The sequence below is a fragment of the Mesitornis unicolor genome, unplaced genomic scaffold, assembly GCF_000695765.1.
Source record: "Mesitornis unicolor isolate BGI_N332 unplaced genomic scaffold, ASM69576v1 scaffold32906, whole genome shotgun sequence".
In the NCBI taxonomy this organism is placed as follows: domain Eukaryota; kingdom Metazoa; phylum Chordata; class Aves; order Mesitornithiformes; family Mesitornithidae; genus Mesitornis; species Mesitornis unicolor.
Window position 1 is genome coordinate 7,390 of NW_010189674.1, and position 10,598 is coordinate 17,987.

A 10,598-nucleotide genomic window follows, 5' to 3' on the forward strand; every position below is an offset into this window, starting at 1 on the left:
GGTGATCCCCAGTCTGCAACAGCACTGGGGATACTGGGGGAGCAACTGGGGGAGCCAGCTTAAGAGCAGCAGCAAAGTGGAGCAAATCACAGAATCACAGAATGGCTCGGTTGGAAAAGACCTCCGAGATCATCACGTCCAACCGTTCCTGTCTACCCCCTAAACCATATCCCTAAGTACCTCATCTACCCGCTCTGGACCAGGCTGCCCAGAGAGGTTGTGGAGTCTCCTTCTCTGCAGACATTCAAAACCCGCCTGGACGCCTTCCTGTGCAACCTCATCTGGGTGTTCCTGCTCCGGCAGGGGGATTGGACTGGATGAGCTTTGGAGGTCCCTTCCAATCCCTAACGGTCTGGGATTCTGTGATTCTGTGATTATAACTTCCAAAGTTATTTCAGGGATGATCCTGAGCATTATGCACACTTTAGCTCCCGTAAACTTGCGTTAGGGGTTTGGGGCAGCTCTAGAAGGGTTTATGTGCAGCTTTACCCCAAGGAGATGCTGGTCAGCCCATGCTCCCTTCGGTCATTTCCCAACCTCTACCACCAGTTCTCCCATTTGCTGCTTAGCTGGGACGCTCATAAGTACACTTGGGATGGCAAGGCCCGCATTTTGGGGGGACATAAGTCACAAAGCAGAATTCCTGATTAACGCTGCCCCCTGGGAACATGGGGCTTGAAGGGCTCAGCTCTTTAGGAGCTCAGTGCTGCTCTGCCCGCTGGTGTCACTCAAGCTGAGACCTGAGACACTCATCGCAGCAGTGGACCAGTATCTCCCAGTACAGGCATCTGTGTTAGTGCGGTGGGCTGCCACACGAGGGGACCTGGCACTGCCGGACGTGGGTGGGCTCCCTGAGGCCCTGCAGGGAGGGGACAGCGCTGGGTGCAAGTCGCCTCCCTGTGCCGGCGCCTTCTGGAAGGTGCTGGGTGCTGCCGCAGCTGCTGACACGGAGCCGCTTGTCCCAGGACTCAGCTGTCTCATGCTTCCCAAAATAGAGAGGGAAGAGGGTCTGAGCACCAGGGGAGGGGGGCTCAGCCACCCCAGCTAGAGGCCTTTTTGGCACGAAAACCCTTACTTGTGCTCCCTATGCCCCACGCAGCTCTTTGAGTAGAGGGAAGCTGGGATTTGCCCCTGCGGGTGGGAGAGGACCCCCTCTCACTGCAGGGAGGTGCTGCCCACACACTGGTGCCCCCCCCAAAGCTGGGCTGGCTGCTGGAGCCCTGGCTCGCAGCCCTGCCCGGACACTTTATAGCATGGGGGGACGAGGAGGGGGACAGGCTGTGGTGATAGGTGACACTGAAAGGCAGCAGGAGCTGCCAGGCCCTGCCCAAACTTGGAGCGGGAGGCGAGCTCATTCCTGAGCTGCGCAGACCCTCGGTGGGCTCCTTTAATTACTCCTATTTTGGTTGGTTTTATTGCTTTTATTAATTGACTCCTAAGGATCTACAGCCGTGGGAAAAGCTGCTGAGAAGCCACAGCCTCAAGGAGCAATTTAGGTCTTTGTTTTCCAAACTCTTCAGCCTGGTAAGCTGCTTTTATTAACGCGTGTGTTAATTATGTGTGGATCTCGTGGTGCAGCTCAGCTTGATGGAGTAGGCAAGCGACCCTGTTGATACAGGCTGCTGAAAATGGGACACAAATCGATGTTTTTCCTTCAAGCTCTCCACATGGAGGACCCCATCCAGCTGAAAGAGGAGGGCAATAAATATTTTCAGGCCAGCGACTATGAGAAAGCAGTGCAGAGCTACACTCAGGCCATAAAGCTCAACAAGGACAAGGCGCTGCAGGCGGTGCTGTACAGGAACAGAGCGTTGTGTTTCCTCAAAAAGGTGAGAAAACGGCAGTGCCCGAGGGGAGGGAGGCAGCCAAGGGTGCTTTGTCCAGTTATTGAATGAGGCGTTTGCAAACCGGTCTGAAATGGTTTGTTCTGGGCTTGTCCTGGAGCTGTAAAGCTGCTGCTCTGCTTCGGTGTCGACCATCAGTCCAAACCTTGGGTCCCAGACTCCTGTGGGATTGCAGCAGGTTGCTTGTATGTTCCTGAATTTTCACTGACGCAGAAGTGACACCAGAACAAAACACAGGCAGGCGTTGGGAGTCCCCGCTCCCATCACCGTCAGCGGACGCTGTCACCTGCACCCCTGCCCTTTTCCCCTTCCTGCCCCCCATTAAAGGGTACCCAAGCCCCCATCTTTCCTTCCAGAACCTGCTGCTGGTTTTACCAGGTGTTCAGTTAGTGAGTGGGCACAGAAAGGTTGCAGTGGGGACATGCCCTGCTCTTCCACTGCTAAGGAATCTCTCCTCCCTTCTGGTTCAACAGGAGGAATACGCCAAGGCGGCCTCAGATGCATCCAGAGGTAAGGAGGGGCTGTTTTGGGAAAGGAGAGCTGCGTTACTGGGCACTGCTCACACATCTGCTTTTGGGGCCTGTGGTCTTATTTCTCGATGTGTGCTAACACCCGAGTTAGTCAAGGGAGTTAGTGGAGGAGTTCACAAGAAGATGCACAATTCGGTGCGTTGGGGCAGTTGGTGCTAATTGGGTACCGGCTCGCTCACAGCGTTAATTGTGTCTCAAGGAGCTGTAGCTGCTGTAGAGCAAATCACGGTTTACCCAGAGGATTCCCACGAAGCAAACTCTGACGCCCGGTGTTCTGCGTCACTTTCCCAGCTATCGACATCAACACTTCGGATATCAAAGCCCTGTACCGGCGCAGCCAGGCTCTGGAAAAACTCGGAAAATTGGACCAAGCGTTCAAAGATGCGCAGAAATGTGCCACCATCGAACCCCGCAACAAGAACTTCCAGGAGACGCTGAGGCGCCTGGGGGCCGACATCCAGGAGAAGGTAACTGCGGTCACTGATGCTCGCTGAGAAGTGGCCCCTGTCTTGTTATTCGGCTTAGATTGCCTGTGGTTGAAGGGTCTGTGGTGTCCTTAGAGTGGTAAAGGAAAATCGCTCTTTGATTTTCTCCCTCTGATGCTCCGCACGTTCTCTGTTGGCACAGCTGCGCATCCAGTTCTCCACGGACCTGAGGGTGCAGAAGATGTTTGAGATCCTGCTGGATGAGAACAGCGAGAAAGAAAAGCGAGAAAAGGTGAGCACTGGGCTGAACAGGACAAGTTGCTGCTGTTTAATGTCAGAGGCCGCCCTGAGGAGCAAAAGGCTGTGTTCCCTTCCCCACCTCTCCCAGATGGGGATGAGGGAAGGCACTGGGAGATGAACTGCACTGGGAGACACCACCAAGAGGGGAAAAGCCCTTGAGGCATCACCCTTGCGCTGGGGGAAGGTGCAGCAACCTCCCAAAATACCAAAGGTGGGATCAGACCCAACTTCTGCCACCGTCTCCATGTTTCCCCCCAAGCAGTGACCCCCTTCTCCTGGGCAGAGCAAATCCAGTCCCAGATGGACCTGGAGAAATTGCCCCTGGGGGTCAGAGCTGCAGCCCTCCATCCCTCGGGAGATGCCCACCCCACAGCTCCCCCTGGAACACCCCAGCACTGCGTGGAGGTGTTTTGGGGGCTGCTAACAGGGCTGTGCCTGTGTCTCCCACCCAGGCTGCCAACAACCTCATAGTCCTGGGGCGGGAGGAAGCGGGTGCCGAGAGGATTTTCCAGAACAACGGGGTCAGCTTGCTGCTGCAGCTGATCGAAACCAAAAATGAGGAGCTGATCCTGGCGGCCGTGAGGACGCTTTCAGGAATGTGCACGGGGCACAAGGCTCGGGTAAGAGATGTGGGTGCTCAGGGCCTTCGCTGCTATTGCCTTGCACCTGGGGGAGTGGAAAATTAGAGTCACAGAATCACAGAATCACAAATCCCAGACCGTTAGGGATTGGAAGGGACCTCCAAAGCTCATCCAGTCCAATCCCCCTGCCGGAGCAGGAACACCCAGATGAGGTTACACAGGAAGGCGTCCAGGCGGGTTTTGAATGTCTGCAGAGAAGGAGACTCCACAACCTCTCTGGGCAGCCTGGGCCAGGGCTCTGTCACCCTCACTGAGAAGAAGTTTCTTCTCCAATTTCAGTGGAACCTCCTGTGTTCCAGTTTGTGTCCGTTACCCCTTGTCCTGTCATTGTTTGTCACCGAGAAGAGCCTGGCTCCATCCTCGTGACACTCACCCTTGAAATATTTATAAACATTTATAAAATTGCAGCAGATCACGATGTTTGTGAGCACTGGGGGAAAAAAGTCAACCCTACAAGTAAAATTTTAAATTCTGGGGAAAAAAAATTACAAATAAGTGGGATTAATACAGACTACTGAAACTGCCTTGTTTCTGTGCTGCTGATCTCCGGGGTCAAAGCTGTGTACGTGTTCCCTGTGGTGCCTTCATGTGGGCTGGTGAAGTAAAACTTTTACCGAGTTGTTACCACAAGTGGTGGTGAGCATGGCTGGGTCAAATCCACGTCCTTCACTGCAGGTCTCTTGGGCTTCTCTGGTAACGACTCCTTCCAAACCCAACCATGCTTACCTCAACATCCTCTGGAAATAGTCGGTAGCATCGCTGGCAACTCTGGAATTTAGGAGTTGTCTTATTATAAATGAAAATAAGGATGAAAATAAGGATGAGTCAGGATCCACCCAGGAAAACACTTTATTTGTATGAGTTGAGGCTGCCCTTTCTAAAGCACACAGAGGGGAAAGGCTCCAACCCTTCGCTGATGGCCGCCCTGCTCTCTCCTCTCTGGGGCCAGGCCACCGCCATTCTCCATTACCTGGGCATCGACAGCATCTGCCTGTGGATGTCGGTAGACAACGAAGAGATCTCGCTGGCCGTCTGCAACCTCCTGCAGAGCATCACCGACTGCCTGCTGGGCCAGGGGAAGGAGGAGCACCACGGGAAGGAGGAGGCCGTCGTGCTGGGTAATGCTGCAGGGTGCTGCTCCTGTAGCCTCGCTGGAGGAGAGCTGGGGGCTCTGCTCCTGGGATGCCCACCTCCTCCCTTGCTTTTTGGGGAAGTGGGGCCTTTATCCTGCAGCTGTCCAGGATAACGACCTGCGCACAGCTCTTACCTTCGTGGTGTTCACTTGAATACCTCCATTCCAGCCCTGTGACGGCTTTGGCTGCTTTCAGCTGCTTTCGAAGAGAATTTCTTGTAACTGGCTGCTACTGCCTTGCTCTGTATAGATACTAAAAAAGATCTGAGGATGATCACCATGCGCTTGCTGGATATGCTGGTCAGTAAGAAAGTGTCTGGGCAGGGACGAGACCGAGCTCTCAACCTCCTCAACAAGAATATACCAAGGAAGGACCTGAAAGACCACGACAACAGCAGGACGATCTTTGTCATCGACAATGGTGAGTCCCTCCCCTCCGTCCCGTTCTGTTTTGGGAGATGTGGAGCTGTGTATTCTTGCCTGAATACCTGTAGAACTGATCCTCTCTATCAGATGAATCCTCTCTGGCTTTTTTGGGTGTGTGCAATCCCGGAGCAAGGATACACTTACCAACAGGACACAGTTTTAAGATTAAGAGAACAAAACTGTGTATGAGAACAGGAATTATCCAGTTTCTAAAGAACTGACTTAACTTCCCTGGTTAGTTTATTCCAATGCATTTGCTAACGTTAGGGGGATCTGGTTTGGCTAAATTGTTAGTCATTAGTATGAAATTAGCTCCTGCTGAGCTTACTGGATCCTTAACCTGGTAATTCCTAAAACAGGAAGGGGTGAGGAATTTGAGGGTGTGTTTTTATACCAATTCCAATGCACGTGTCTGTTGGTGGAAGTTATTTAATAGCACTTTGGCAAAAGGAGGGTCAGGACATCCAGAATCACTGGGAAGTCTCTGACTTTTCCCCAGCCCTGGAGGTCGGTAGGTTTGATGCCTCCTGACAAAAATAACTGATCCAGCCAGGGACCAAATGCAGTTTTGGTTATCTCACCCTGGGAGCTGGATAAGAGCCCGATACTGCGAACCTGTCATCTCAGCAGGAGGAGCTCCTCCCCAGTAGATATCCGAGCGCTGCCTTTGTTCAAGACTTACGTGATTAGGCTGCAAAGCAGTTGAAAACCAACAAATCTGGGCTATTTTATTGCAAGAAACCAATAAACAGCACGGTGTATTCTGTGCAGAGCTTCTCCCCTCTAACAGCTGCATCACTCCATTGTTTCCAGGCTTAAAAAAGATACTGAAAGTGGTGGGCCAGATTCCTGAGATGCCCGAGTGCCTGCCGCTGACGGAGAACACGCAGCTGACTGCCTCCGTCCTCCTAAATAAACTCTACGATGACCTGCGCTGCGACCCGGAGCGTGACAACTACCGGGTGATCTGCGAGGAGTACATCAAGTGAGTGGGGGCTGAGCTGGCCCAGGGACACGGGAGGTGATAAGAACAAGATGAGCCACTTGCAGTCCCCTTAGATGCCAAATTGATGCCTTGGGAGACAGTGATTTGCTTGAGATCCTTCAGCTGGGATCCTTGCATTGCACTCCTACCTGCTGGATCACAGCCTTTGCATGAATTTGGGCTCAGCTGTGTCCCAAATACCTATCTATGTCAGCAGTGGAGCTCAGTTCCTGGTCTGAGGGAGGACGTTCCCTGTCCAAGGGAATGAGAACTGTGAGCGGTTACTGCTCCCATGCTGACTCTCTCTATCCCACGCAGGAGCAAAATCGACCCGCAGGACATGGATAAGACGCTCCACGCCATCCAGATGGTGTCCGGAGTCCTGCAGGGGCCCTTTGACTTGGGCAACAAGCTGCTTGGCATGAAGGGGATCATGGAGATGATGGTTGCCCTGTGTGGGTCCGAGAGGGAGATTGACCAGCTGGTGGCTGTGGAAGCCCTCATCCACGCCTCCACCAAGCTGAGCCGGGCCACCTTCATCATCACCAACGGAGTGACGCTCCTGAAGGAGATCTACAAGAAGACCAAGAATGAGAAGATCAAGATCCGAGCCCTGGTGGTAAGAATTGCAGCCCCTGCCTCTATCGCCTGCCTTGCTCACCAGCTTAACCCTGGATCTGGAGAGGAGGGAGGTCCTGGGAATGTGTTGGGTTCACTCAACTCAGCTGGGGAATGGGTTCCCCTACAAGGAAAGGGGAGATGGCAGAGTGGGAGAGCACATGGATTATTGGTAACTTTGAAGGCAAAACTGTTTTTTCCATTAAAGACATCAAATAAGAGCACAAAACCTCACTTTGCAGTGCCACAAGCTGAACAATCTACTGGGTATTAGGATGCTTCCTCTTTATTGGACCTGAGTTCAGACTTTAGATATGGGATTGGGCTGCTTTGGGGCAGCAGTACTAGAGGATTAAAGAGCCTTTCTCACTGATGTGTCCTCTTCATCCTCCTCAGGGTCTCTGCAAGCTGGGCTCAGCAGGAGGCACCGATTATGGACTGCGGCAGTTTGCTGAGGGCTCCACGGAGAAGTTAGCCAAGCAGTGCCGAAAGTGAGTGATCTGACTTCTCCCTTCTGTTGTTCCATACTTTGCAAAACACAACGTGATCCTCTCCCCAGAGATCCTGCCCGTGCATTGCCTTCCTTTATAAGCAGCCACATACTCCTCCTGCCTCCATAACCAGAGAAGCCTTCTCCCTCACTCGCTCCCCATGTGCTATCTAGAACATGAACCGATACTTTATGAAGGTGAATTTACCAGGTGGACCAACCAAGGAGGTGTGGGATCCAGTTAGGAAGCGAGTGAATGGGTGATCGTTGCACCAGGTAGCAAAGCATCGCGTGTTTCAGGTGATGGTGAAGGCAGACAGTGCTGAGGCCTGGTCTGGCTGTCCCTGCAGCATTTCGATCCCCTAAATTGGGCCACGGGAGGGAGGTCATGTCTCAAGGGAAGCACCCAGAGTCTTTAGGAGCTTGCAGCAAAACCTGAGCGCACATTCAGGCCTGAAACGTCTGGGGTTTCCCTCCTCTTTTCCCAGAGAAATCAGCCCTGGCTCCCGAGATGGCAACGTGAATGTCTTTGTCTCTTCCAGATGGTTGTGCAACACCAGCATTGATGCCCGGACCAGGAAGTGGGCTGTGGAAGGGCTGTCGTACCTCACCCTTGATGCAGACGTGAAAGACGACTTCGTTGAAGATGAGCCAGCCCTTCAGGCTATGTTTGAGTTGGCCAAGGTCTGTCTCCTTACCTTCTTCCCTCACTCCTTTGGTAGCACTGAGGTCTCCCAGGAGCTGCGACCCCAACCCCTCACCTCTGGTTTAGCAAAGGTGCAGTTTTGCCCGTGCCATGGAGACAGCTCAAGGTTGTTATTATCCTGCTCTTCTCCCACGGCTGAGGAAGGTTGCTCTTACCTTTACCCTCAGCCACTGCATGAGAACCAAAGGCATCGCGGTGTTGACAGCATCTGATGACATCAAACATCCTGTTTGACCATAAAAACTTTGGTTTTTCCCTGCCACGGGCTATATAAAGCTGGAGATAACACTTCAGTTAGTGCAAACCACCAGGATGGCAGTCCCAAGGGACCTGTTTCCTTGCTGTATGCCCCTCACCCTCACATAAGCTTTTCTTTTTCTGCGCAGACAAGCGACAAGACTGTCTTGTATTCTGTGGCCTCTGTGCTGGTGAACTGCACCAACAGCTACGACACCAAGGAGCTGGTCCCCGAGCTGGTGCAACTGGCCAAATTCTCCAAGCAGCACGTGCCGGAGGAGCACCCGAAGGTGGGTTGTCTACAGCCAGGAAGCAAATTTCTTTCTGTAGCCATCATCACAAACGTTGTGTCTCCCACCTCTGAGGCTGAGGTTGCTTTGCTCTCCACTCAGGGGTGGCTGTAGTTATCAGGATGGCAAACGCCCGGGGCTGATCCCTTTCCAATGTCCTCCTCTTTCAGGACAAGAAGGATTTTGTGGTGAAGCGGGTGAAGCGGTTGCTGAAAGCCGGCGTTGTCTCCGCCTTGGCCTGCATGGTGAAGGCAGACAGCGCCATCCTGACGGAGCAGAGCAAGGAGCTCATCGCCAGGTGCCTTCACTGCTGCTGTGGGAGCCAGGAGCAATGCCCAGCCCCTGTGCCGCTGAGATGGGCACCTGGGCAGGCTCCTTGCTTCGTGGGGTGGTGCATTCTGGGTTCAACGGCTGGAATTTACCTGGGGGACCTGGCACCCCTGCGAAACTTCAGCCCCCTTGCATACAGGACGGGGGTTATTGCCTTCCCCCGTGGCTGTTTCACTGAGTGATGCTGTGCTTCTGCAGGGTGTTTCTTGCCTTGTGTGAAGACCCCAAGGACCGCGGGACCATCGTCGCTCAAGGCGGTGGAAAGGTGATTACTTCTCTGTCTGCAGCCCACCCTGATGTGCCATTAAAGTCTGTCCAGAGCCTGCAATGGGTTTACAGTGAGGGGAGGTGACAGAAAAGCATGAGCTGATTTGGTCTTCTTGGAACAACTGGGTGTGGGCTACAAGCTCTGGTGTGGTGCCTATTTGAGAAGAAAAGCAAGACATCACTGTGTGCTGCACCCCAGACCCATTTCGACAGACACAGCTTTAGTATATTTTTAACTTATTTTGGTGTATTGGGGCAATCCTGTGAGTCTCCTCAGAGGCACTGAATGCTGTCCCATGTGTCACCAGGCCCTGATTCCTCTGGCTGTGGAAGGCACAGAAGTTGGCAAGATAAAGGCTTCTCACGCTCTGGCCAAAATCGCTGCGATCTCCAACCCAGACATAGCATTTCCAGGGGAGAGGGTAAGCTTTAACGAGAAAAACAAGCAAAAAAAACCTCAGACAAACAAATGAAAACCCAAAATCAAACAAACCAACCCCCAAAACCCCACAAACATCCACAAAACAAACAAACACCCCAAAAGCAACCAAACAAATAAAAAACCCCAACCAAACAAACCAACCCCAGCTGGTAATTCCTTTAGCAAGTGCAAACTGCCGAGATGTGAAGGCTGGAAAAGCAGCGCCGTGCCCTCTCTCCTCAGGTGTACGAGGTGGTGAGGCCGCTCATCAGCCTCCTGAACACCGAGCGAGACGGCCTCCAGAATTATGAGGCTCTCTTGGGTCTCACCAACTTTTCAGGAAGAAGTGACAAACTCCGGTGAGTTTAACTGATTTTTGTCGCTCTTTCTTCCCTAGAAGTACACGCAAATTTCAGTTCAGCACTTTTCTTGAAAATATGAAGAGCGTTCAGTCTGAGCTGCCTTTGGCAGAGTGACAGAGGTCTCAGAGATAAAATGTTCATTAAATCAGCCAGGAAGAGGAGGGTGGCACATTTTCCTCCAGAAAGAGGAAAGCCATGAATCCCATCTGTATTAGTTAGGGGATAAAACACGTCAGGATCTCCAGTGCTGTGAACAATGATTTGTTTCAAGCCCTTCCCTGTCTGCAGTGAATATTTCATGAGTTGGTTATTGCTTGTCCAGTGATGTATTTCACCTGACTGCTGTTGAACGCAGGATGAAGATAGTCAAAGAGAAGGCCCTGCCAGATATTGAGAACTACATGTTTGAGAATCACGACCAGCTCCGGCAGGCAGCCACCGAGTGCATGTGCAACCTGGTGGTCAACAAGGAGGTAACTCGCGGGGTGCCTCACACTCGGCTCCGTGCACCCGTTTGTGAGCCCCTGCCATGAGGACTAAATGTGGTGTTTATGGATACCATGGGGTTGTGGTTTTTTTCAGGTCCAAAAGCGG

At 52.6% G+C, this 10,598-nt stretch overlaps 1 protein-coding gene across 1 annotated transcript in view; it reads left to right on the forward strand.

Annotated features, from left to right (window-relative positions):
* Positions 1 to 1,667: 1,667 nt before the first annotated feature.
* UNC45B (unc-45 homolog B (C. elegans)) overlaps positions 1,668 to 10,598 on the forward strand; it is a 9,650-nt gene continuing 719 nt past the window's right edge. Inside the window, exons 1-17 of the mRNA XM_010186154.1 lie at positions 1,668 to 1,829; positions 2,318 to 2,354; positions 2,666 to 2,841; positions 3,002 to 3,091; positions 3,552 to 3,719; positions 4,690 to 4,858; positions 5,123 to 5,293; positions 6,112 to 6,283; positions 6,602 to 6,902; positions 7,298 to 7,392; positions 7,934 to 8,075; positions 8,484 to 8,624; positions 8,795 to 8,922; positions 9,153 to 9,219; positions 9,530 to 9,643; positions 9,886 to 10,001; positions 10,360 to 10,485. Coding sequence (XP_010184456.1) covers positions 1,668 to 1,829; positions 2,318 to 2,354; positions 2,666 to 2,841; positions 3,002 to 3,091; positions 3,552 to 3,719; positions 4,690 to 4,858; positions 5,123 to 5,293; positions 6,112 to 6,283; positions 6,602 to 6,902; positions 7,298 to 7,392; positions 7,934 to 8,075; positions 8,484 to 8,624; positions 8,795 to 8,922; positions 9,153 to 9,219; positions 9,530 to 9,643; positions 9,886 to 10,001; positions 10,360 to 10,485 — 2,375 coding nt within the window. The remainder of the gene's footprint in view (positions 1,830 to 2,317; positions 2,355 to 2,665; positions 2,842 to 3,001; positions 3,092 to 3,551; positions 3,720 to 4,689; positions 4,859 to 5,122; positions 5,294 to 6,111; positions 6,284 to 6,601; positions 6,903 to 7,297; positions 7,393 to 7,933; positions 8,076 to 8,483; positions 8,625 to 8,794; positions 8,923 to 9,152; positions 9,220 to 9,529; positions 9,644 to 9,885; positions 10,002 to 10,359; positions 10,486 to 10,598) is intronic.